General features: G+C 48.8%; 2 protein-coding genes and 1 long non-coding RNA gene across 9 annotated transcripts in view; 2 read left to right on the plus strand and 1 right to left on the minus strand.

Moving 5' to 3' along the window:
- Positions 1 to 5,271, plus strand: part of PPARD (peroxisome proliferator activated receptor delta) — an 81,297-nt gene extending 76,026 nt beyond the window's left edge. For all 5 annotated transcript variants that reach the window (XM_040473285.1, XM_040473286.1, XM_040473287.1 and 2 more), the window contains 3 exons: positions 1,284 to 1,486; positions 1,664 to 2,114; positions 3,142 to 5,271. In XM_040473285.1, the coding sequence (XP_040329219.1) occupies positions 1,284 to 1,486; positions 1,664 to 2,114; positions 3,142 to 3,389 (902 nt within the window). In that variant the 3' untranslated portion in view covers positions 3,390 to 5,271. The remainder of the gene's footprint in view (positions 1 to 1,283; positions 1,487 to 1,663; positions 2,115 to 3,141) is intronic.
- An 8,242-nt stretch (positions 5,272 to 13,513) lies between these two features.
- LOC121029337 (E3 ubiquitin-protein ligase makorin-1-like) lies at positions 13,514 to 24,510 on the plus strand. 2 transcript variants are annotated; one of them, XM_040473297.1, is made up of 8 exons: positions 13,514 to 13,726; positions 19,195 to 19,314; positions 19,497 to 19,741; positions 21,643 to 21,746; positions 21,914 to 22,086; positions 22,181 to 22,291; positions 23,984 to 24,128; positions 24,365 to 24,510. In XM_040473297.1, the coding sequence occupies exons 1-8, from the start codon at positions 13,656 to 13,658 to the stop codon at positions 24,500 to 24,502; spliced, it is 1,107 nt and encodes a 368-aa protein (XP_040329231.1). In that variant the 5' UTR covers positions 13,514 to 13,655; the 3' UTR covers positions 24,503 to 24,510. The 2 variants fall into 2 exon arrangements, with proteins under 2 accessions (XP_040329231.1, XP_040329232.1); XM_040473298.1 differs by having other exon boundaries at positions 13,515 to 13,726; positions 23,984 to 24,102.
- LOC121029339 (uncharacterized) lies at positions 16,032 to 26,534 on the minus strand. Of its 2 annotated transcripts, none has more exons than XR_005789685.1 (5): positions 26,417 to 26,534; positions 23,895 to 24,729; positions 19,876 to 20,099; positions 19,615 to 19,758; positions 16,032 to 16,401 (listed from the first exon to the last, which is right to left on the minus strand). It is a non-coding gene; the product is annotated as an uncharacterized LOC121029339 (long non-coding RNA). The 2 variants fall into 2 exon arrangements; XR_005789684.1 differs by having other exon boundaries at positions 26,289 to 26,534.
- Positions 26,535 to 26,758: the final 224 nt, after the last annotated feature.

Raw genomic sequence — 26,758 nt, forward strand, 5'->3', positions numbered from 1 at the left:
AGTACCAGCCGGCCTAAGACCTGCCTTCCCCAGGCTGCTCAGCGCCCACATGGGTCTCAGGTCCCGGGTCCCGGGTCCCGGGTCCCGGGCAGTCACCACCTCTCAGTACCTGAGGCTTAGCCTCTGTGGCCCAGAAGGGAACTGGGAACTGACCCCAGCTCCAGTAGTGTTGGAAACATCACTCCTAGAACTCAAGCCTGTCTCAGATGGCCTGACAGAGTGTGAAAAGCCACTGCCAAAGCCTGGGATCACCTCAGCCCTTCTTGGTTATTGAAGGTGGGCAGGAGCCAGCAAGTGACCATATGTGTCAGCTGCCAGCAGCCAGGCAGGAATTTCCTGGAGGCCGGCCACTCCTGGGAGTCAGAGCCTGCCCTGCACGCCAGGCCTCCCTCAGTCTTGTCTTCAGACCCCATACAGTAGGATTTTGCGGCCCACCTGCCCCCTCTTTGCCTATCTGGGTCACCCACCCCCAGGGGACAAGGGGGAGCCTTCTTGTTTAAAGGTCTTCACCCACAGCTACCCTCTCTTACATTTTAGATGGTGGCAGGACCCAAGCCCTCCATCTGAAACATTTCCTAGGTGCTGGGGCCTGGCACGTCTGGGGTTTGATCCCTCCCCTCAGTCTGTAAATGCCTGGGCTCCATTGCTTGGGTGGGCTAAGGGGATTTCTTAGCAGATCCCAGGGCCAACTCCATTCTTCTCACCTTTTCTTTTAGAGAAGCCAGATTTGTATCCTGTTCCATCACTAATGACTCATTTTTGAGTGCTTACTGTGTGAACATTCTTATTTAATTGTTTTGAAGCTGCCTTCTTAGCACAGCGGGCAGCGCGTCAGTCTCACGACTGTTTTGACAATCCAGTGAGGTTGAAGTATTGGCCCATTTTTCTTATGAATAAAGGTGAAATAGCCTGCCTTAAGTCACATGGCTAGTAAGCTGCCAAGCTGGAACTCGAGTACAGGCCTTTGACACCAGAGACCGTCTTCCTACCTGTCACACTGCACCGCCTTCCAGCCACAGTGGCTCAGTCAACTCCATGAGTTAGGGCCCTTGTGTGCCAGGCACTGTGAACAAGACAGAATCCCTGTCCCCCCAGAGCTTACATTCCGGAGGAGTTCCCCAACATTTCCAACGTTGTGGCTCTAGAGCTTCTGAGGGTCCTGAGGTCAAAAAGTATGTTTCCATTTTGACCTACGTAGCTGTAGTGGGACAAGGAGGTCAGAGGTGCTAGCCCCTGCCTGGGCTCCTCGATGACCTCTCCCTCACCCCTACCCCACAATACAGCCATTCGCTTTGGCCGGATGCCAGAGGCCGAGAAGAGGAAGCTGGTGGCAGGGCTGACGGCAAGCGAGGGGAATCAGCACAACCCGCAGGTGGCCGACCTGAAGGCCTTCTCCAAGCACATCTACAACGCCTACCTGAAAAACTTCAACATGACCAAAAAGAAGGCCCGCGGCATCCTCACCGGCAAGGCCAGTCACACGGCGGTGAGTGTCACTGCTCGGCCTGGCGGTCCCAGGCTCTGGGCCCTGCTGCCACCTGCCTGACTTCTGGGAGAACCGGGCCTCCTCCCTCCCCTAACTTCATGGTACAGGCAGGGGGTCTGGGGAGCATATGGGCGGGGGTCCCCCAAGGCCTGGCCTCTAACGGGGCCTGGTTTTCAGCCCTTTGTGATCCACGACATCGAGACATTGTGGCAAGCAGAGAAGGGCCTGGTATGGAAGCAGCTGGTGAACGGCCTGCCACCCTACAAGGAGATCAGCGTGCATGTCTTCTACCGCTGCCAGTGCACCACAGTAGAGACTGTGCGTGAGCTCACCGAGTTCGCCAAGAGCATACCCAGCTTCAGCAACCTCTTCCTCAACGACCAGGTGACACTTCTCAAGTATGGTGTGCATGAGGCCATCTTTGCCATGCTGGCCTCCATTGTCAACAAGGACGGGTTGCTGGTGGCCAACGGCACTGGTTTTGTCACCCGTGAGTTCCTGCGAAGCCTCCGAAAGCCCTTCAGTGACATCATCGAGCCCAAGTTTGAGTTTGCTGTCAAGTTCAATGCCCTGGAACTTGATGACAGTGACCTGGCTCTCTTCATTGCGGCCATCATTCTTTGTGGAGGTAAGTGAGGGTGGGGCAGGTAGGCCTGCCCCACACACCCAGCCCTTCTGGGGGTTGGGCCCTCACTGCAGGGCGCCAAGCCTAAGCTGGAGCAGCATGGGGAAGTGTCCATGTGATGATGGCAGTGGAACACACGAGGCACTAACTGTACGTGGAGGACTGGCTCTGTCTTATAGATGGAGAGGAGACAGAAAAAAGACTGAAAAGGAATGTGCCAATCTGTTAATGGGAATTATTTCCTTTTTTTTTTTTTTTTTTTGAAGTTTATGTATTTACTTTGAGAGAGAGAAAGAGAACGAGCAGGTCGGGGCAGAGAGAGAGGGAGAGAGAGAACCCCAAGCAGGCTCGGTGCTGTCAGTGTGGAGCCCGATGCGAGGCTTGAACTCACGAACCATGAGATCATGACCTGAGCCAAAATCAAGAGTTGGACGCTTAACCGACTGGGCCACCCAGGTGCCCCTTAATGGGGATTATTTCTGATGGTAGAGAAATTTTCCATCCTTGGCCTGCGTTTTTCAGATTCCAATACAATAGATACAGTACTCATGCTAACAGTGCCACAGAACTTACTTCATGCCAGGTACTGTTCTGTTTCCTAGAGTATAACTCATTTGATCCTCACAACAACCCTGTGCAGAAGGTGCTTCTGTTACCCCATTTTACAGGTGAGGAAACTGAAGTCAGAGAGGCTGAGTGGCCTGCCCATAGCCTCATCGCTAGTCTGTGGTAGCGATGGGAGTTGAATCCAGGCAGCGAGTCTCTTAACCCTGATAGGGTACTGCCTTTTTCAGAAGAAAAAACAAAAAAGCAAAGGAGATGGGCCAGGACCCGGGGTGGAGACACTAGAATACTCAGTGGGGCAGTCACCGACAGGCCAGGGCTTGGGGTCCATCACAGCAATAGGTCTGCTGTCCCCCGGGCCGAGTCACCCACACAGGGTAGGGTAGAGGTAAGGGAGCTCCTCTGACCCCGTTATGTCCCCATGCATGCCTGCCCCCTCCCACACCTCTGCCCTGTGTCCCCACAGACCGGCCAGGCCTCATAAACGTTCCCCAGGTGGAGGCCATCCAGGACACCATCCTGCGTGCCCTCGAGTTCCACCTGCAGGCCAACCACCCCTACGCCCAGTACCTCTTCCCCAAGCTGCTGCAGAAGATGGCCGACCTGCGGCAGCTGGTCACCGAGCACGCCCAGATGATGCAGCGCATCAAGAAGACCGAGACGGAGACCTCACTGCACCCGCTGCTCCAGGAGATCTACAAGGACATGTACTGAGGGTGTGCGCCTGGGGCCTCCAGGGGCAGGCGGACAGAGCAGGGATAGGCACCACCCACGGGACTTTTCCGGAGAGCAGCCCTGAACGCAGCCCTGAGCGCCAGCGCTGCTTGGCACCACACCGCACCCGGAGCCGCACCGGGAGCCGTGGAATCCCATCCTGCGCTCAGACACGCGGTCTCTCGCCCCTGCTCTGCTCCCTGCGCTCCCTTCTTCCTCGTGCTCGGTCTCAGTTCCTCTTTCTTCTCTAATTTCCTTGCGCTCCCTTTCTTCCTCTCTGTAGGTTTGCCTCTTCCTCACTCCCTCCCTCCCCTTCTCTCTCCCCATCCCTGTGTCTGTCCCTCCTTTTGTGAGACAGTTTGTGTTACTTCACCAGCAGCATGGAACGGGTCCTCTGCCTTTGTCCGCCCGGTCCCCTGTTCCCCAAGGAGCAGGAGGAATGGGCCTGCCCTCTGTACCAACAGTCACCTGCAAGGGTAGGGGCCTCACTTCTCCTGTCTTCACAGCAAAGGATTTGGGCCATCCAAAGAAACACTAAGTTCTCTGGGCCAGGATTCCTGGGGAAGCCACGCAGGGCCTGGGCTGACTGCAGCAACATCCCGAGTCACCGAGTCACTCCCCCAGACTATCACCGCCCTCCCCTACCCAGCCAACCCCTCTCCAGCAGCACGTCCCAGCCCCACTGATACCAATGCCCTCTCTGTTCTTCTTTTCACCAGTCTTCCAGGTCAGTGTCACTGATGGTCCCCTGCGCTGGCCGCTGGGGGACACCCCCAGCCTGGAAGGAGGTGGGCGTCCCTCCAGGTGGGACCCCCACTGAAGAGGAGCAAGCCTCGAGGGAGGCAGAGGTTGGCAGGGAAGGCAGCAGGCGGTGTACTTAATTCTGACCCCAGGCCTTGGTGTCATCGGCACCCACCCCCCCTACTCCCACTCTGCAGCAGCCACTGACCATGACTCCTGTTTCTCCACTCAGTGCCAGGACCCGGCCTCAGATGCATCCAGGAGCCCAGCTGAAGCCCACGCCCCCACACACACACTCCCTGGAGCTGCCACTCCACACACACAAGCACTGACTCACTTTACCTGGTTCCACACCCTTTACCCTGCCCTCCCTTCCCTGAGACAGATGGGCTAGAGGGGCCTACAGGCGGATGGGCAGAGCTGGGCCAGATCCCTTGGTGGCCAGGGGTCAGCTGAGCCAGCCCAGCACCTGCTCATGTGTGACTGCTCAGTGTGACGTCCATTCGTCCCAACAGTTCTGCCGCCCTCCCCTTCCCGTGTTTGGCCCGGCTGGTCACTGACCCTGTGCAGCTTCTGGTGACCAGAGACCTTGCCAGGCCCAGTCCCGCTCCTCCCACGTGAAGCACTAAGCCTGGGAAGAGGGGCTGAAGCCCAGCTTGGATGCTGTGTCTGAGCAGGAAGGCCGAGAGCCCACCCAGGCTGCTTCTCCAGGAAAGAGACTGGCCTGGAAGGGCGAGGGGACTTGGTGAGGGTCTATGAGAAAGGTTGGGGAAGGCCTGAGGCCAGAGCCCAGGCTTCCTGGGTCCCGTCCATCTGCCCCTGCCTTCCATGCCCTGAGCTCATTCTCTACTGACAAGATACTTCCCTCTCCCACCCCCACCCTCGGCTGACCAAGGATTGGGGTTGGGGTGCTCCCTTTGAGCCAGCGCTGTAAAGGGAGAGACGCTGTGCCTGACCCCTGGCCCCCACCCCCCACCCAGGTCTGGTGCTGAGGATATAGCTCTTCTCAGTGTCTGAACAATCTCCAAAATCGAAATGTATATTTTTGCTAGGAGCCCCAGCTTCCTGTGTTTTTAATATAAATAGTGTACACAGACTGACAGAACTTTAAATAAATGGGAATTAAATATTTAAGAGTTGATTTAGGCTGACTCAGTTATTTACGTGTTTTTCCCAGGCAGCTGACCAGACCCCTCCCCCTCCTCCATGTCCAGTGCACGAAGTGGGAAACTTGGCTGGGCAAGTGAGACTTTGGGGTACAGGCCAGGAGAGTTGATTCTGGCTTGTGAGAGCTGCCCATCTTTCCCCATCCCCCGCCCTGCCCACCATCCGTCAGTGAGCGGGGGTGGAGAAGCGAGAAGATGCCATCCCCGTCCTGCAAGGAACATCAGGGGTACCGGCGTGGGGGGCGGGGGGTGTGCGGGAGGCGGCAGAAAGGACATACACACCCCCTTGGTGTCACGGTGGTGTGAGGAGGGCCTGGGAGGGTCTCAGAAGGGCCTTGAGTGGTGTGTGGAAATGCAAAGCCAAAAACCTGTCGTTTGCTGTCCAGTTTTTTTTTTTTTTTTAATTTTTTTCAACGTTTATTTATTTTATTTTTGGGACAGAGAGAGACAGAGCATGAACGGGGGAGGGGCAGAGAGAGAGGGAGACACAGAATCGGAAACAGGTTCCAGGCTCCGAGCCATCAGCCCAGAGCCCGACGCGGGGCTCGAACTCCCGGACCGCGAGATCGTGACCTGGCTGAAGTCGGCCGCTTAACCGACTGCGCCACCCAGGCGCCCCTGCTGTCCAGTTTTGACCACCCACACAAGCGACCAGGACTTTCCTCAGCCGACACCCCAGTTTTCTCCTCTGCTTGCAGAGGCCCCAGGAGCGCCCAGCCCTCAGCAGCCAGTGGGCTGGGCCGCCGTGAGGCCAGCTCGGTGCTTATCTGGCCAGGAAAGCAGACACCCCTAAGAATTTCAAAACGGGGAATTTACTACGGGAAGTTGTTACAAAAGCATTGGAAGGACTGAAAGATCAAAAGGGGGAAAGCGGAGGTCATCCAGACATCAGTAGCGGGGCAGACACTCTCACCCCCGGGGCCCGTGTGGGAAATGGTATCATCTGGTGGCCAGCATCTCTCGAACCTCCACCGACGCTGCAGAAACCAGGAGCCCAGAGCCAGCGATTAACTAGCACAAAGTGCAGACACCCGCTGGAGGGGAGCGGCCCCAGGAGGCTCAAGCTTATGGTGACGGTTAAGTGTGACACTTGCCTCCTGGTTTTCTCTGTTACTGGCCAGAGTGATCTGAACTGTCAAGTCCCATGAGGGTTCATCTCAGCCAGGAGAGTGACAGTCTCAGGGGAACAGGAGGAAGTGAGGAGCAGGAAGAGGAATGCTTGGAACAGGGGCATCTCTGAAATTGATAGCCTTGCTTGCTGATCTGCTTGGTTTCTTTTTCTCACTTCCCTCTCCTTTCCCACACACTAGGCGGTAGAAAAATGAAGACTAGCTCAGCTGTTAAAGGCCAGTCCTCTTCCCAGGGCTAAAGAGGTAAGGACAGAGGATACCAAAAAACTAAATAACACTCAGTTCAGGGAGGAGAAGGTAAGTCTCAGTACCAGTTTTCTTTATTTTTGTAAGATTTTATTTTTAATGTAATCTTGACACCCAGTGTGGGTCTCAAACTTAGAACACCGAGATCAAGAGTCCCATGTTCTACCAACTGAGCCAACCAGGCACCCCACCAGCTTTCTATTGTTACCTGGCTTCTGGTGCTGTAAAGAGATAGCATCTCTTCGCTCTGGCAGCTTATTATTGCTATCACTAAGTGATATTCTTTATTAAGCACCTATTTTGAGCCAGGCATTCTATATACATCACCTCTTAATTCTCACCACTACCCTAAGGTAAATACTATCACCTGCCCATTTTGCAGGTGAGGCACAATGAGAGATTAGCAAGTGTGGCTGGGGTCACTCAGCTAGAATGAGGCATACTGTTCCAGGGCCTTAGGCCATTTGCTTTTTACCTGTGAGCAAAACTTAGGGAGCAATAGTCACCCAGTCTCCTTTTAATGATGCTCAGGACAATAAGTGAATCAAATATTTAGACTAAAAGAGAAGAAAGCAACCTTAAGAGAATTAGAAGATACTATCGTTGTGATAGTTCTTTAAAACTTCTGAAATTATTTTTTTGAAAAAGAAAGAAAGGGGTGCTTGGGTGGCTCAGCCAACTAAGCTCTTGATTTTGGCTGCGGTCATGATCTCATGGTTCCTGGGATCAAGCCCCATGTTAGGGGCTCTTGCACTGACAGTGTGGAGCCTGCTTGGGATTCTCTCTCTCCCTCTCTCTCTGCCCCTCCCCTACTCAAGCTCGCTTTCTCTCTCTCTCTCTCAAAATAAATAAATACGAAGGAGGGAAGGAAGAGTGAGAGAAAAAATACAAAGAGAGGGGTGCCTGGCTGACTCAGTCAGCAGAGCCTGTGACTCTTAATCTCAGGGTCATGAATTTAAGCCCCACATTGGGTATGGAGCTTATAAGGAAGGAAGGAAGGAAGGAAGGAAAGGAAGGAAGGAAGGAAGGAAGGAAGGAAGGAAGGAAGGAAGGAAGAGAAGGAAGAGAGAGAGAGGGAGGGAGGAAGAAGAAAGGAAGGAAGGAAGAAATGGGGTCTCAGGCTGGTAATATCCCTGGGGAGCCTGGAAGAAACATGCAAAACCTTTCTGGAGGACACATACTGGCAGTTGAGAATTCCCACAAAATTATAAAAATGAAGAAAATAATCCTGCATGAAAATACGTAGCCATAACAACCAGTGAAATTAGAACCCCCAGGACATCCAAAAATATAACTTGAATACATTATAAGAAATAAATAGGGGCGCCTGGGTGGCTCAGTTGGTTGAGTGTCCGACTTCAGCTCAGGTCATGATCTCACACTCTGTGAGTTCGAGCCCCGCATTGGGCTCTGTGCTGACAGCTTAGAGCCTGGAGCCCGCTTCAGATTCTGTGTCTCCTGCTCTCTCTACCCCTCCCCTGCTCATGCTCTGTCTCTCTCTGTCTCAAAAAAAAATTAAAAAAAAAAAAGTAAGTAAATAAATAAATAAATAAAGGCGCCTACCTGGCTCTGTCAGGAGAGCATGCAACTCTTGATCTCGGGGTCATGAGTTTGAGCCCTACACTGGGAGTAGAGATTACATAAAAAAAGTAAAATCATAAATAACTTTTATATTTTTAAAAAATACAAAGAAACGGGGCGCCTGGGTGGGTCAGCCGGTTGAGCATCCGACTTCGGCTCAGGTCACGATCTCGCGGTCGGTGAGTTCGAGCCCCGCGTCGGGCTCTGTGCTGACAGCTCCGAGCCTGGAGCCTGTTTCAGATTCTGTGTATCCCTCTCTCTGACCCTCCCCTGTTCATGCTCTGTCTCTCTCTGTCTCAAAAATAAATAAACGTTAAAAATAAAAAATAAAAAAAATACAAAGAAAAAAATCAACACTATAAGGAGCAGTTTGTTTTCTAAGAAAGAAATGAACATTGTATTTATTTTATTTTTATTTATTAGGGAGAGAGAGAATCCCAAGTAGGCTCCACACTCAATACAGAGCCCAACGTGGGGCTCCATCCCACAACCTGGGATCATGACCTGAGCAGAAATCAAGGACACTCAACCAACTGAGTCACCCAGACACCCCCAAGAAAAGGAACATTTTTTTTAATGTTTATTTTTCAGAGAGTGAGTGAGTGAGAGTGGGGGAGGGACAGAGAAAGAGGAAGACAGAAGATCTGAAGGGGGCTCTGCTGACAGCAGAGAGTCTGATGTGGAGCTTGAATTCATGAACTGCAAGATCATGACCTGAGCTAAAGTCAGACGCTTAACCAACTAAGCCCCCCAAAAAGAAACATTTTAAAAGAAATACCTGGAACTTCCAGGGGGAAAAAAGGGGGAAAAAAAAGAGTTAAACAAAACAAAACAGGTTAGACACCATCAAAGAGATCATTTTTGCACCTCAAGAAGGATCTATGGAAATATCCCAGAAAATAGTATGGAAGACCAACATAGAAGATGTCGACAGAAAGAATAGCAGTACAAATTCTTATATGCTGAGAAGGGAATAGAAATTGGTATAATCCACTTGAAAAACCAGTTGGCAAAACCTAGAAAATCTAGGGGTGCCTGAAGAGCTCAGTCAGTTGAGCGTCTGACTTTGGCTTAGGTCATGGTCTCCTGGTTCATGGGTTTGAGCCTGGTGTTGGGCTCTGTGCTGACAGTTTGGAGCCTGGATCCTGCTTTGGATCCTCTGTCCCCCTCTCTGTCTCCCTGTCTGTCTAAAAAAAAAAAAAAAAAAAAAAAAAAAAAACACAAAATGTGACTGTGCCTATGGAGGCTGTGGAGCTTCCAAGAGGTTCTACCGCCCAGAACCCAGGCACTAGTTTCCATGGCCACTGGGCTCACAGCTGACTTCCTCTCAGGAAAGTGCTCTTGCTCAAAGGAGTTGCCTTGCCCAGGATAAGCACACCCCCAGGGGTAGCCTATAGCTAACACTGGGCTATGAAGCCAAGCTACCCTGAACTAGTTTCGTTTTTAATTTTTTTAAATGTATGTTTATTTTTGAGAGAGAGAGAGAGAGAGAGAGCACAAGCAGGGGAGGGGCAGAGAGAAAGAAGGAGACAGAATCTGAAACAGACCCCGGGCTCCGAGCTGTCAGTGGGGCAGAGCCCGAGGTGGGGCTTGAACTCAGGAACAGCGAGATCATGACCTGAGCCGAAGTTGGACGCTTAACCTACTGAGCCACCCAGGCGTGCCTACCCTGAACTAGTTTGGGACAGCCTGAAGAATCACCCCAGCTCCAGAGTTGAGGCTTCTGTTGTAACTGCAATGCAGTTTAACTTCTCTCCATACCATCTTGCTTCTTTCCAATTCCTTACAGCTGTTGTACCAAAGAGCACTCCCTAGTGAGTGTCCTGCACGTAAACCTCCAAATGTATTTACTGGAGAAGCCAACCTGACACACACCCTAAAGTGAGACCCTTTAAATTATACAGACTCCTATGCATTTTGACTGCAGCAATAACAAAAACTTGGAAACGAAATAGTGTTCATCAACAGGACAATGGATATACTTGATATATTTATACAATGTTTTAAAAAAAAGAACTTGGGACACCTGGGTGACTCAGTCAGTTAAGGGTCCGACTTCTTTGGCTCAGGTCATGATCTCGAGGTTCATGGATTTTAGGCCTGTGTCAGGCTCTGTGCTGACAGCTCAGAGCCCAGAGCCTGCTTTGGATTCTGTGTCTCCCTCTCCCTCTGCCCCTCCTCCACTCGCACTCTCTCTCTCTCTCTCTCTCTCTCTCTCTCTCAAAAATGAATAAACTTAAAAAAAAATTTTTAAAGAACTAGAAGAAACACATGGGGAAAGATTTTTATATAAAGTGGATAGACCAAAATGTATTGTATACACAAAGCTTTCTAGTTTTCATGCAGCATATACAAAACTTAGAGTCTATCAGATAAAAAATGAAAAATCTTACTATGTATACATCTTAAAATTTTCTTCCTGGGGCAAAAACCATAAAACACTTTAAGTCAACCATGTGAAAAAAGGTGTGGCATAATCAGAGAACTAGTTTCCTTAATAAATAAAGAACACCTATAAATCAGTGAGTAAAATGTCAGCAACCTGTTAGGAAAATGGGCAAAGGAAATCAATAGAGAAAGAAAGGCCTCTGAAACATATGAAAAGATGCTAGGGGGCGCCTGGCTGGCTCAGGTGGTAGAGTGTACAACTCTTGATCTCTGGATCGTGAGTTCAAGCCCCATGTTGGGTGTAGAGATTACTTTAAAAACAAACATATGAGAAGATGCTTAATTTCATTCATAGAGAAATATAAATTCAAACTAAATGAGATACTGTTTGTTTAATTACCAAATTAACAAATACTAGCAAGTTTGATAACATTGTGTTGGCAGGGGTGTGCAAAAACAGGCACTCTCATGTTGTTGGTAGGAGTTTAAATGGACATAGTCTCCATAGAGGGAAGATTGGCAGCACCTATAAAACATTTTTCAAGTTTATTTATTTTAAGAAAGAGAGTGGGAGAGGAGCAGAGAGAGAGGAGAGAGAGAAACCCAAGCAGGCTCCTCACTGTTAGCTCAGAGCCCCATGCGGGGCTCAATCTCATGAACCCTGAGATCATGACCTGAGCAGACATCAAGAGTTGATGCTTAACCGACCAAGCTACCCAGGCACACCCCCCAAAGTTTTAAAAATAATTTTGATCCATTTGCAATGATGTGGATGAAACTAGAGAATATGTTAGGCAAAATAAGTCAGAGAAAGACAAATAGCATACCATCTCACTCATATGTGGAATTTAAGAAACAAAACAAAGGAACAAAGAGAAAAAAAGAGACAAACCAAGAAACAGACTCTTTAACTATAGAGAATGACGGTTACCAGAGGGCAGGTGGGGGGGGAGGGGATGAGTGAAACAGGTGATGGAGATTAAGGAGGCCACTTGTGATGAGCACCAAGTGACTTACGGAAGTGTTGAATCATTATATTGTACACCTGAAACTAATATTGCATTGTATGCCAACTAAATGGAATTAAAATAAAAACTTAAAATTAAAAAAATAATAATTTTGATCCAAAATGGGCTCCATAGCTCAGTGGTTAAAGCAGTGGCCTTATAAATAATTTCGATCCAGCAAAAGTAAAAGAAATAACAAAGATGTCCAAGATTATTGGTTTCCCAGTCTATGGTCTCAATTTACTGATAGATACAAGATGTTGTTTAAATTTAATTTTAAAACTTCTCCTTTAACTTTATAAAAAGTGTTTACTTATTTATGTTGAGTGAGAGAGCAGGGGAAGGGCAGAGAGAAGGGAGAGAGAGAATCTCAAGCAGGCTCTGCACTGTCAGTGGGGCCTGAACCCATGAATCGTGAGATTGCGACCTGAGCCAAAATCAAGAGTCGGATGCTCAACCGACTGAGCCACCCAGGCGCCCCTCTGCTTTAACTTTTAAGTGAATTCCTCTCATTTGGTCTTTTTAAGCTTCTCTTCCACCCAGGTCAGTGCAGTCTAGCGGAGACAACAGGGGCTCTGGAGGAGTTAAGGGGGTATTAGATGGGACTTGAGGGGGTATTAGAAATAGAACCAGGGGCACCTGGGTGGCTCAGTCAGTTGGGTGTCTGACTTCAGCTTAGGTCATGATCTCATGGTTCATGAATTTGAACCCCATGTTGGGTTCACTGCTGTCAGAGCAGAGCCCGCTTTGGATCTTCTGCCCCTCCCCCACTCCCACTTTCTCTTTCTCTCTCTCTCTCTGTCTCTCTCTCAAAAACAAGCAAACATTTAAAAATAAGAAAGAAAAGAAAGAAAAGAAAGAAAAGAAAGAAAAGAAAGAAAGAAAGAAAGAAAGAAAGAAAGAAAGAAAGAAAGAAAGAGAAATAGAACCAGATGGTGCCTGGCTGGCTCAGTCAGTGGAGCATGCAATTCTTGATCTTGGGGTTGTGACTCTGAGCCCCACGTTGGGTGTAGAGATTACTTTAAAAAATAAAAGAAATAGAATGGGAAGGGAAAGACTCTTAAAGCTCATGGTCCCCCTTGCCCTATCTCCCCATCCTCAATGGGCCCAGCCCATTGCTCTCCCCCCCTACAAGCTTTTGAACACACCAGGGCTTTATGCTGCCCAAGAGGGAGCTCTGCTTGGCGGATTTAGTATCATCCAACTCGAAGTGTCCTCCTTGAATAAAGCTTTGGGCAAGCCCCCTCCTGGCCACCTCTCATGGTAGCCCTTTCTGAGGCACCAACACTGTTCTAATTTCTTACAATCAGGATAGCAAACTGGCTTCAATGGCAAACAGACCAGGCCATGGTGACTTTTTCTAGAAAGAACATCTTGGTCTTGGAGGCAGGTCCCCAGAGTCTCTTGGATCTGTCTAGCACACGGCCCCTCTGGAACAGGCCTCCCTCTACCCCATGCCTGGCTCACAGCATCTCCCGAAGGCTCCCAAGCCTCCCAGCCCACCCTCTGATTTCTCCACCAACCTCAGCTCCACCTGTGGAGTTTATGTAGCCTGGAGTTGGGGGAGGACCCCCTCTGGCCTCCTCTATTATAAACTTCCCTCAGATACCACAAGTTAGTTCCTCAGCCCCAAGACTCGAGCCTCTGAGAACTTTGGCCCTGGGTCCCAGGTCCTTATATCTCCTCCCAAGTTATCCTGCCTTCCTGGACCCTTAAAGTTTTAACCCATTCCCCAGTTTCCTTCAGTAATCACCTAGGGATCCCTGAAGGTCCTCGGGCCCCCCCCCCCCCCCCCCACAACCTGGAGCCTGGACTGGGCAGTTCAACCCCAGAGCCTCCCAGCCATCCTGCCTCTGCCCTCCATCCCTCCTTCCTGCAGGCCTGGGGCCAAGGGAAGGGGCAGGCCTGGCTGTGGAGCCCCTCCTCCTTTGGGCCCGGCCTGGAGAGGGCGGGATAAAGGAGCATTGGGGCAGGCCTGCTTGACGTTCACTAGTGGCTACAGCTGGAATGGACCCCACAGAGTCAGATGGCAGCGGCCATGGTAAAGAGAGCAGCCCCCACTCCCAGCGTCCATGCAGGTAGGGGTATGGGCCTCAGGGTACATGGGGAAGGTGGGAGAAAAGTCTTTGAGGTTTGGCCTGGCCTTTGAAAGCCCAGTCTCTAAGAATTTGGGGTGCATCAGGGGGAGGAGGGGTTTCCTTGCCCCACCCCAATGTTAGAAGGGTCTAGAGATCATTTCCCATGCCCTCATTGTCCAGAGGAGGAGACTGAGACCAGAGAGGAGAAAAGGCACACCAAGGCTGCACAGCTGAGTCCGGGCTAGCTCAGGGTCTGATCATTTAGAACAGGTATTCCCCACTTGCCTTCTTTCTCTTCCACCCAGCAAAGGTTTCTCTGTCCAGGAATACCAAGTATCTCCCTGTGGGTGGGATCCAATGCCCTGGTCACTTCTCTAGCCCCAGAACTTGGCATGAAGCCAGGTGTTCATAAACATTTAAATGAAAACACATCAGGTTGAACATTCCACCATTAGAGAGTCATTCTCTGGGGCATGCTGGCTCAAACATTCATACCTTAGCCTAACTTCATTTTACCAACAGTTTGAAGAGCTCAGTTCCCCCAGAGAGAACTGAAATTTGGGTAAGGATGGGATACTTGTAGATCTTAGGGTCTCAGAGGGAAGTGGTTTTCCCAGGCTGGGAAGAAAGGCAGCTAGGTAGCAAGAGGGAGGCACAGATGTTTACTGAAGGAGATTATCAGTTGTTCCTTCCTGAGCTTTGGACAGGGCCAGGAAGGTGACAGCCTAGACTAAGTTTGGGCCCTCAGTTCTAAAAACCCCAGTCAGAGGGCTCATCTGGCAGGCTCCACCTCCCCCTGTACCATACCCAACCCTAAATTCCTCAGTCCCTCCTCCTGTACCCAGCCCCCTCACAGTGCAGTCCTGATTCCCCAGGCTCACTACTCAGGGGTCCAAGGCTCCAGCACCCCAAACACCAAGGCCCTTTGGCTGCCTCCCCAGGCCTGGATTACCTATGATCTCCTGCTGCTCTGTCCCTCCTCCTTGGCCTCAGACCTTGACTTGAGAAATTTCCCAAAGCCGGCGGACCTCACCCCTGACAAGTCAATCTTGTTTGCTTAGAGGATGATTGGGCTGAATGAGGGCACCTGGGTTGTACGGTCCTGGCTCTTGTTCCGGGGCCCAGGCCAGTTACTTTACTTCTCTGAGCCTCAGCTTTTGAAAACAAAACAAACAAAAAATGACTCCTGACTTTAAGGCTTGTTTTGAGGATTCAATGAACTAATTTGACATTTCCAAAAACAAAATGTGTTTCATCAGTACGTTAAGAGTGTGGGGGTGGAGGGCCTAAACAATTAACGATAAAAATAGGTTTAAGCAATGCTGGGTGAAATCAAATAGGTTCCTTTGCGGGGCTCACCAGAGCCTTTAATACGTTCACATACAGTAAGCAATACACAACACGGCTTGAAGAAAATATAGAAGGAAGAGTTACTCAAATGTGGCTTTGATCACAAAGCCCCTAGCCCCTTTTCTTGTGCCTCATCCAAGGGGCTGAGCCCCCCGGGGACATGCTTGGAGACCTCCTGTCACCGAGCCTCTCAGGAGTTAGTTTGGTGGCCCCTGTTTTGGCAGTCCTGGAAGTTGGCCTCATTGGTGGTCTTTAGGGAAAGGCAAAGTTTTCCTAGCACATCTCTCCTTCTGGAGGCTTCCATTGTTGAAGAGGAGACCTGAAAACCCTTCCTCTGAGGGTTACTGGCTCTTGCTCTAGGATCACCCCCCTTCCATGGTGACTCTTCTTTTCCACCTCCCCCATCCCCAGCCCTGCTGAACTTTGGTTGTCACCTACTGGTCCGGTCCTTCCCCCAACCCAGTCTTTTCGTGTTTACTCCCCCGACATGGTAACTGGGAGCAGAAACAGAGCAGACCAGGCACCTTCCACAAACCTCCTAAAAGAAATTTGGACAACCGCAGGTCCCCTCCACACTTCACGTTACCTACTGGTTTCCGTGGTAATGTAAATTGTTGCAAAAGATGATCATCTCTAAAGTATTACAAATAGTCCCATTTTAAAATAAAACAATTGGGGCGCCTGGGTGGCGCAGTCGGTTAAGCGTCCGACTTCAGCCAGGTCACGATCTCGCGGTCTGTGAGTTCGAGCCCCGAGTCAGGCTCTGGGCTGATGGCTCAGAGCCTGGAGCCTGTTTCCGATTCTGTGTGTCCCTCTCTCTGTGCCCCTCCCCCGTTCATGCTCTGTCTCTCTCTGTCCCAAGAAAAATAAATAAACGTTGAAAAAAAAATTTTTTTAAATAAATAAATAAATTAAATAAAATAAAACAATTACTTTTTTAAAAAATTCCAGAAGCTATTTTTAAAAGATGTTTTTAGAGACAAGTTACATCACTAAATCAAATGCATTTTGTCATTTCTGAATCTTTCCTCTCCAAGGCTGGCCCTTCAGGCAAGATTTTGAGGGATGTGTTCAAAGCCCTCAGCCCACAAGAACTTGCCCTCAGTCTTCCTGTAGCAGCTTCTCATTTTTTCCAAGCCAGGCAGTGAGGATGATTATAAGGCACCACAGAGCACTGGGCTGGGGCAGGCTGTAGCTCTGGGTAGAAATCTGAATCCTGCTTGCTTTGGGTCCTACACTTGCTGTGTAGGCAGACCAGTAATGGCAGGTAAGTGGCTAGATGTGAATAAGTCCATTCTTCTTTCCATGCGTCCAATGTCATCCATCTAAAAAAAGAAAAAGAAAAAGAAAAAAAAAAAGAGAAAAAAATATATATACAGGCTCTTAGAGTTTTACATAATTCCCTTTTCTCCTTGCATGCCTCCTCCATTTCACTTTCCCCCCAAATTTTCTCCTAACATATTTTTATTCTCAGATGCTGTCTTTTGCTGATCACAATATTATGTTTCTGCAACAAAGATATTTGTGAAACAGAATTAATTTTTTTTTGCTGGATTTAGTTATTGGTAGTACTCAACTGATCCAAATAACCTGAACAGTTAATTACTAAATAACAAAGAATTTTCTTTAGAAAATTTTCTCCTGAGGTAGATGGAAGTTGCTTTTTTTTTTTTCTGCTCCCCAGAAAGCTCATGTATCCATGGATATAAATATTACTTATTGCTAGAATAAGCCAACATTCAACATCAATTTCTTTTTTTTTAATTTTTACAATGTTTATTTATTTTTGAGAGAGAGAGTGTGAACAGGAGAGGAGCAGAGAGAGAGAGAGAGAGAGACACAGCATCTGAAGCAATCTCCAGGCTCTGAGTTGTCAGCACAGAGCCCGATATGGGGCTTGACCCCACAAACCCAAGATCATGACCTGAGTCGAAGTCAGATGCTTAACTGACTGACCGACCCAGGTGCCCCAACATCAGTTTCTATTTTCAGTTTTTGTAAATGGAAGCACTATGAAATCTTGTTCACATAAATAAGTGGATGGGAATGAAAGGGGATTTGTTCTGCTGGGGCACTGAATTCTTTGCATTTCCTCTGAATTAAATGGCAAAAATTACATAGTACTATCATCAAAAAGTACTGTTTAGTGATCTTACGTTACACTCAAAGGCCTTCCCTGACCACCCTGTCGAGTGCCCACCTTGCCAGCCATTTGTTTCTGTCTGAGCCCTTTTCACGGTCTGTGTTTGTCCTGGTTACTTGTGTCCTTGCAGGGCCGGGGAAGCAAATAGCTTGTGTGGCATTGAACCCTCTCTTTGTTTAAAAGTTTGATATTTGTCCAGTGTAGATTTTTTTTGCGTTAATTTTGATCTTTAAAATATGATTTCTTTTATTGGTGAGGTTTTTTGTTTGTTTGTTTGTTTGGCATCCCCTGAGATGTTGTGTCTGAGGTGAGCACCCACTCTCCTCCCGCTAGTCCTGGCCCTGGTTTCTTGGTGGTGTGCTCTGTCACCTCAGCAGGAGCTCCATAGGCAGGTTCCTCATCCAGGAGTTCCACACCATCGTTGTGGATGAAGGACCACGTGCCCCACAATCTGGAACCCTCACCAACAAGTCCTGTCGCCCATCTTTTTTTCCCTCGGCCTACTTCTCTGCTGGGGCCTCTCACCATTGGACATTCTTGAGGGAGTGGTGCCCACCAGTCTATGGCAGACCCTTAGCTCGGGTTGGCAATCTGTGTTCTCTTGGGACTAGAATAAGGCCTCTGTCCCCATCCCTGATGCCCTGGCCACCTCATGTGTGGCCTCATTCGCCCTCCAGGCAAGGAAGCACATGACAAAAGTGGACCGCTGTCCCAGAGCCCTGGCCCAGGCCTGAACATGTGGTAGATTCTTAACAAACACCTGTCCAACCCAGCCTCCTCCTTCCCTTCTCCATCTCCCACCTTGACCCTCAAAAGCCCCTGTAATAGTGATGATGAGGAAGACAACAGCTATTATTTTATTGAGGGCTTGCTATAGGCCAGGTGTCTTACATATATTATCTCATTTACATTTGACATCCCTCATGAAATAGGTACAAATATTATCACCATTTTACAAGTGAAGAAACTGAGGCATAAAAAGGTTGTCCAAGCTCAAGCAACCAAGAAGTAGCAGTATCAGGCAGAACAGGTTGTGTAATCTGTGGGCCCCCATTCAAAATGAACATCACGGCCCTTGTTAAAAAATTTAATCATTTCAGGTGGGCAACAGCAGATCATTAAAGCAAGTGTCGGGCCCCTGTGTGACTAAATATCCATGCCCATGAAGCTGGTCCTAGTAGCAGAATTTGAACCCAGAGTTCTGATTCCAGAACCTACAAGACTCTGTACTTGGAGGACAGAATAGTAATCACTATGATTTACTGAGCACTCACTAAGTGCCTCGTGCAAAACCTTAAAAAACAAAACAAAACAAAAAAACCCCTCGCAGGGTGCCTGGGTGGCTCAGTCAGTGAAGCATCTGACTTCAGGACATGATCTCACACTCTGTAGGTTCAGGTCCCATTTTGGGGTCTGTGCTGACAGCTCAGAGCCTAGAGCCCGCTTCGGATTCTGTGTCTCCTTCTCTCTCTGCCCCTCCCCTGCTCATGCTCTGTCTCTGTCTCTCAAAAATGAATAAATGTTAAAAACAAAAACAAAAACAAAAACTTTGCAACAACTCTGAGGTAACAAAGAGGCATTGTTAACTTTGTTTGTTTGTTTGTTTGTTTGTTCTGAAAGAGAGAGAGAGGAAACACAGGTAGGGGAGAGGCAGAGAGAGAGAGAGAATCCCAAGCAGGCTCCATGCTGTCATCACGGGGCTCAATCTCATGAACTGTGAAATCACGAACTGAGCTGAAATCAAGAGTCAGATGCTTAACTGATGAAGCCACCCAGGTGCCCTCTTTTTTTAAGAGTGAGGAAACCAAGCTTTAGGAAAGTTTGAGTTACCCACCCAGGGCTCCCTAGAAGGGGCAGGATTTGAACACAGGACCAACTCCAGAGCCCGTGTTCAGCTATCCTACAGCCTCTCTCTCTAAGGATTACAAAGGCAGGAACTAAAACGAGGTTGAGCATGACTCAGACAATCTCTTAGGACATTTGCCCGAGGGGCCTGTCGCTGGGGGTTGAGCTGCTACATCGCTCAAGACAGAAAGGTGTCCCAGGTCTGCAGATACTTCCAGCGAGGCTTCTGCTTCCACAGAGATCAATGCAGGTAAGCAGCCCTTGTCCTCAAATAAGGAATAGGGTGGGGGACACAGGAAGGATCATCCCTTCATGGACCACGCATCTTCCCAAAGCCTCCTCTCCCCTCTCAGTTCCGACTTCTAGGCTGAGCTAGCTCTGAGCCCTGGCGGATCTAGCTGTGTCTCCTCACTCTTCTCTTTCCCACTGCAGCTATCAGCACCCTCAGCCCCCTGGCCACCTGGAATGGGGCCGGCGCCACTCGGAGCCACGTGTCACCCTGCCAAGACCCCGGCTGGGGCTGACCCGCAGGGGCTCCGAGCCCACCTACCTGCCCTCTGTGGCTGTGGGTTGGGACTGGCCGGGGGCCTGCTGGGGTATGGAGCCTGGCCTGGTGGGGTTGGCCGGCAAGGCGGAGGAGGTTGATGGTAGTTCCTGGAAGTCCCCGTCACCATCATGTGAGTCATCAGGGGCCCTGCAGGTGGGCACAAGTGGGATCTGAGACCAGGGTTCCTGTGCTGTCTCTGAGCAAGGTTTATATCTCCTTTTACCTCTTTCCCACCTCAAGATTCCCAGCTAGAGGGAAGCTTACTTCCAGCTCTGTTGTTGTCTGTGTGCTAGAAGCAGAATTTCATGGTGCCTGAGGAGTCAAACCACCTAGTCTCAAATGCTGGCTCTGCCACTTAGTAGCTGTGTGGGCTCGGATGAGTCACTTAACCTCTCTGGACCTCTGTGTCCTCAGTGATAACAGTACCTGTCTCAGGTCTTGTGAGGGTGCAGTGAATTCATAAATGTGATGTGCTTAGCACACAGTACCTGGCACAGAGTAAACACTAAATGTTAGCAGTTATTTTTTTAAATTATTCTAATTCAGTGCTGTCCAGCTGGAACACAAGTCACCTATATAATTTAACAGCTTTAGTGAGATATAAGTCACAAATTCACCAGTTTAAAGTATACAATCCAATGTAATATAGTATATTCAGGGATGCCTGGGTGGCTCAGTTGGTTAAGCGACCGACTCTTGATCTTGGCTCAGGTCATAATCACAGTTCGTGGGATCGAGCCCTGCATCAGGCTCTGCCTGCTTGGGATTCTCTCTCCCTCCTTCTCTCTCTGCCCCTTCTCTGCTTGCTCTCTCTCTCTCTCTTTCAAATAAAACATTAAAAAAAAAAGAATTGATATAGTATATTCGGAGTTCTACAAACATTACCACTATCTAATTTTAGAAGATTTTCCCCACCCCAAAAGGAAACCCATGAGCCAACCACTCCCTCTCCCCCACTCCTCCCTGCCCCTAGAAACCACCAGTCTACTTTCTGTCTCTATGGATTTGCCTGTTCTGGACACTTCATATAAATGGAATCCCACTATATGGCCCTTCGTGTCTGGCTTCTTTGACTTAGCATCACATTTTCTGGGTTCATCCATGTTATAGCACGAATCGGTACTTCATTCCTTTTTATGGTCAAATGCTATTATTCTGTTATATGAAAATACTACATTTTGTTTTATTAATTCATCAGTTGATGGACCTTTGGGTTGTTTTGTTTTTTGGCTATTACAAATAATGTTGCTGTAAGCGTGCACGTATACAAGTTTTTGTGTGGACGTGTATCTCATTTCTTTGCTATATACCTAGGAGTAGAATTGCTGGGTCGCATGGTAACTCCATGTTTAATATTTTCAGGACGTGCCCAGCTGTTTTCTAAAGTGGTTGTAATTCACATATGCAATCTACATTTTTTCATTAAAAAATTTTTTTAATGTTTATTTTGAGAGAGAGGGAGAGGCAGAGAGAGAGAGAGGATCCCAAGCAGGCTCTGTGCTGTCAGTTCAGAGCCTGATGCAGGGCTCAAACTCACGAACCATGAGATCATGACCTGAGCTGAAATCAAGAGTCAGATGCTTAACTGACTGAGCCACCCAGGTGCCCCTGAAATTTACATTTTTCTAGGAGCCACATTCAAAAAGTAAAAAGCAACAGGAGAAATTTAATTTTAATGTTATATTTTATTTAACCCAATATATCAAAAAACATATATCCAAAATCATCCCAACATGTAATCAACATAAAAAGTTATTAATGGAATATTTTAGAGTCTTTTCTGGTACTAAGCTTCAAAATCTCAGTTCAGAGTAGTTGCATTTCAGGTGCTCAATAGCCACATGTGGCCAGCGGCTGCTGTATAGGACAGGATAGCTGTAAATGGTGTATTAGAGACCTACACTTCTGACTGGATTCCCAGTTACTTGGGGGCAAGACTTTGCATGCCCATAGAGCTCTATGTGCAGCAGACACTCAGCAGATGTTACACGAATGAGTAAATGAATGAATGGATCCAGTTTTCCCCAACAGCTGCTGACGACGATCACTGTTACTCCCAGGAGCCTCAGCCTAAGTCAGACCCTGTCCGGGAGCTCATGGCCCCACTTCAGAGCCTGGGCCTGGAGCTGCAGCAGGTAGCGGGGGAGGGGCAGTGGCAGAGGATGCCATGCTGGACCTCTGAGATGCCCGGGCCAGCTGGAGGAGGGCTATATGGTCCCTGGGCTGTATTGGGGATGGCAGTGTGTATGCGTTGGGGGAGGGGGTGGACACGGATGTGCCCTGACCCTGTGTGTGGCTGCAGAGGGAGCAGGACAGTCGGGACGTCGTGTGTGGCATCTGCATGGACAAGGTGTGGGACAAGCCAGAGGCTGAGCGGATCTTCGGCATCCTACCCAACTGCACCCACGCCCACTGCCTGGGCTGCCTGCGCACCTGGCGGAAAAGCCAACAGAACTTCCCACTGGCTGTCATCAAGTCAGTGTCAGGAGGAGCCTGGGAGGGAGGGAGGGAGGGAGACACTTCAGAGAGGTGAGGGCTTGTGACTGTTCTCCCACTCCCGCCTCGGCAGGGCCTGTCCCCAGTGCCGTGTCCATTCCAGCTACATCATCCCCCACAAATTCTGGGTGAGCGAGGGGGCTGAGAAGGAGCAACTCATCAGGAACTTCAAGGCTCGGACCAGGTGAGGCTGGCAGGGGGACCATGACCCAGGTTAGGGAAGAGGAGAAGACAGCCTCTGCTCCATTCTGGCTCAGCCGTGGTTCCCAGCCTGGGATCCCCCAAATCCCGGAAGTTCAGAATGATAGAGAGGGCAGACGAGGATGTGAGCTATTTCCACTATTTCAGAAAGCCCAATAAATAATGATGAGTGACCGAGACAGCAGATCAAGCCTTCCAGCCTGGCTCAAGGTCAAGGTCAATGCAGGGTACCTGTTTTTCTCAGTGCAATGAGAAACCCTCCTTGGCTTTTACTTCTGATTTTTTTTTTAAGCAAGGAGATAAATTGATATGAATGTTGTTTGTGTAGATGATCTTTGAAAACATGGGGTCTCTGAGAAAGAGACCAAAAGGCAGCCCTTGGAGACAGGGAAAAAGTCAGTAGGTTTTAATCTCTTGTGGAGGGTGGGCATACATCCAGATCTGGAATTAACTACAATTCCAGGTTCTTAATTTCACCTTCCCAAAGGGCTTATTATATGCTACATATGCAAAGTCTATTTGGATAAAGGGTGGGATCAAAAAAGAAGGTCTTGTCTCCACCTGTGACACATTCGACCTTGCTGAGAAGGCACCGGATTTTGCTGTGAACTATAACAGCTGACTCAACAAAGTGGGGAAAAGCTCTTGGGCTCTTGGGTGAGTCTCACAGAGGAGGAAGTATTTGAGCTGTGGGTTGGAGGAGGGGGCTCCTCTGGAGGAGAAAAGTGAGAGCACTCCAGGCAGAGACAGGTCAAAGTGAGGAGATAATTGGCATCTGGGGTACCAGTCGGGAGTCTTTAGAAGTTGTCTAAGCCAAAAGGGAGCACCCAGGCCCAGGTAGGATAGGAGATGATGTAGATGAAGGGCTTATTATATATGACAGACTTTGCACATTATAAACTCTGTGAAGTAGGGCGTCCTAAGATCCTCATGCGCAGAAGAAGAAACTGAGGCATGGTCTGTAGGACTTAAGTGAGAAAGTGGGGTTTGAAGCCAAGCATTCTGACTCCTAGTGCATACTGGAAGGAATGGGGGAAGTGGGGTATTGAGAGGAAGTGGCCAAGTGACCATGAGGTTAGAAGGAAGATTTAAGAGGCCTAATACTTTCAGCATAGGTGGTCCCAGGACTGTCACTGTCCCATGAGGGTGAAGAGAAAGAAGCTGATGGCAAATGTAGATAGGTTGCGTGTGGGGTTTTTGTAGGCTATCCAGATGGAGGGGGTTCTGACGCCAGGTTTGAGTAAATAGGAGGAGGAAGAAGAGAAAGGGCATCAATTTCATTTCATTAGCTAGCAATTACCAAATCATAAGCCCACTCCTCAGAACAGGACATTGTTTTAAGTTGGTTACAGAGACACGTTTTAGGATTATCTTTTCTTGGTGGTATTGTTGAAACTTAGTTCAAAGAAGGAAAAGAGATGCCCAGTAGCCCAAATGAACTTTGTGGAGACTTAGAGAAAGGCACCCCCCCCTTAAGACACTTTACTGCCATCTGCTGGAAAATAGTTGTAATAAATGTAAAATCTACACTATGATGCCAGTGGTGACTGCGTACAAGTGGTGCCTTTGTGCTGCGTACAACCTACCCAGCCTTACGCGTCAGCCTTCAGTGCTCCTTGTTCCTGGGGCAACAGGGCTTGAAGTAATGGTCTTCTCTCCTTCTGTCCTCTCATAGCCAGATCCGATGTCGGTTCTTCATGCAGGGGAATGGCCGCTGCCCCTTCAAGTCTGATTGTATTTATCTGCACCAGCTACCGGATAAAGCCCTGACCTCTGATTCTCCCTGGACTGAGAGTATGCAGCTGACCTCTGGGAGTGAGGTGGTAACAGCAGGAATGTGGGACAGGGAGGCTGCTTGCCCTGTTTACAATAAATGTCTGTGATAAATATAAGACCTATACATGATGTCCATAAGGATAACGGTGCCTGCTTAGATGGGGCATCTTTGTGCTACGTACAACCTGCTCAACCTTATGTGTCAGCCTTGATTCTCTTGTTCCTGGGGCAATTGGGTTGAAGGTGATGGGTTTTCATTGATTTCTTTCTCTACTCCCAGGTACTGGGCCCAACAGGGTTCCAAGGGGGCACCGAGCAGGAGGACGAAGCATTCTTCATGGACTGTGCCCTGGCCATGGCCTTCTGGGGTTCAGAACTCTTACTGGATCGCAATAATTCTTACCTTGGCTTTCTGTAACCAGGATCAACATGGGGGATGGGGCTGAGGGGCAGGGGGTTGCTAGGTGGTAGGTCTTTTCCCTTTTGGGACTTGGTGGGGGATGAAAGTAGCAAGCCCTCCATGCCCATGAAACTAGTACTGACACAGCTAGGGAACAGGGGAAGAGGTGGGGGGGGTCTCGGGAAAGAGGAGGTGTTCACTTTCTTGCCAGGGACTTGGTTTTTAACTTTGCTTTTTGTAGGATTCTGAAAGAAAACCAATAAAATGCATCTAAGCTATTACTGCTAGTATCTAAAAAGTGTCTGCTCATAGCCCGGATATCCTCCCCCTAAACCAAGGGGGGTGGTTCTGCATTCATTCTGTTGCAATATCACCTGTCAGCCTCTGGAAAACTTCATTTTGTGCTCATAAGAATACGAGAGTGGAAAAGAAAATTAATAACAACTTAGTATTATAAAAATAGTAATGACATCAGAATCCCATGAAAGGGTCTCCAGGATCCCCCTGGGTTGTTTAAACCACTCTCAGAACTTTCCCCTCCATTCTCCTTCCCAGTGGCTAGAATGCAGACCTTGGTGGGCATGAGCCAGAGCCACCACCAGAGGGTAAAGCTGGTAGTTGAGGATTGGCAAGTCACTGAAGGCTATTTAGCATTCCTGACCCTACCCGCTACTTGTCAGGGCCTGTCCTCCCAACAGCTGGTCATTTGAGGACTGAAAACCTCTCTTATGAAGTTAGAACAGCTAACCTGAGACAGAGGTGTCTGCACAAAACTTCTGCTAATGTGGTGTCTGCAAAGCAGTCACTATCTGAGAGATACTCCTTAGTCTTTCCCAACAGCTCCCTTGAAATTATTTTGGAGAAAACAAAAGTTTGGCTCCAATGAAAATCAGATCCAGCTCAAAATATTCCTATGGCTTACCATACCATTACCATGCCCACCTGGTCAGCTCAGGTGGTAGAATGTGCAACTCTTGATCTCAAGGCCATGAGTTCAAGCTCTGCATTGGGTGTAGAGATTACTTAAACAAACCAAATATTCCTATGCTTACCATACTACTTAGAGTGAAAACTGAAGTCCTCTTTCTGATCTCAAGGCCTCAGAAGACCTGGCCCAGTTACCTCTCTGATCTCTTCTCTGATTACTCTCCAAGTACATTCTGCTCCAGTCATGCTTATGCCTCAGGGCCTTTGCATGTGCTACTCCCTCTGCATGAAATGTCTCCCCACAGATCTCTCTACCTGACTTGCTCCCTTAACTTCTTCAGGTTCATCTTGCCTGCCTACCTATTTAAATTCACCTCCCCCACCCCTGCTTCCCTGCTATATTCTTCTTGAAAGCACTCACCACAATCAAACATTCTACTGTTTACTTATTAGTTGTCTCTCCTCACTGGAGTGTCAGCAACAATGAGGTGTTTGTTTTCTTCCCTGAAACCCCAGCCTCAGGTGCTCAGCAAAGATTGATTGAATGAATGGATGTGTGTGTGACTGCAGAAGCTGGGAGAATGGTAAACACAAACTGGAACCCAAAGTGGTGTTTGTGGGGTGCTGTGGAGCTCTTCTCCCCTCTCTATTCTTATCCTCTGTAGTGATTCCTCCTAGCCTGCTACTTCAGTAGAAGTCTGCCTCCTCCAGCAAATTTCCTTAAAACTGAAACCTTGGGAGGTGGAGCCACTCCCTGCTCCTTGTAAACAACCAGAGCAAGTGGGCTTCTTGGACTTTGTGAGGAAGTTCACAGCAAGGCCTTTGGCCATATAGCTGAGGGATAGTTGTGCATCAAATATTTCTAGAGTACTGAAACCTTAATGATGGCGGTTGATGGCCTGTGGAAGAGGTGACATCAAGGCAGGTTGGTAAATGGTGACCAAATCCTATCGCAAAGTTTGTGATCTACACATAACATGGAAATCAGATAAAATTAAATGATACTTGGATCCTGAAGAACAACAGGATTTCTCGGACGCCTAGGTGGCTCAGTCAGTTAAGCGACGCACTTCAGGCCATGATCTCATGGTTCGTGGGTTCGAGTCCTGCATTGGGGGCAGCCCGAAGCCTCTTCGGATTCTGTGTCTCCCGCTCTCTCTGCCCCTCCCTTGCTCCCGCTCTGACTCCCTCAAAAATAAACATTGAAAAAAAAAAAAAACAACAGAATCCCTCACATCCACTCAGGAACCCCACCTCCCGCCCAACTACTTCAGGAAGTGTGGAGGAAGGAAGGTGTAGATCACAGGCAAAGATCCACCCCTTCACCAAGCCCCGCCCCACTCCACT

The sequence above is a fragment of the Herpailurus yagouaroundi genome, unplaced genomic scaffold (genome assembly GCF_014898765.1).
Source record: "Herpailurus yagouaroundi ecotype Mexico unplaced genomic scaffold, PumYag 139, whole genome shotgun sequence".
NCBI lineage: Eukaryota > Metazoa > Chordata > Mammalia > Carnivora > Felidae > Herpailurus > Herpailurus yagouaroundi.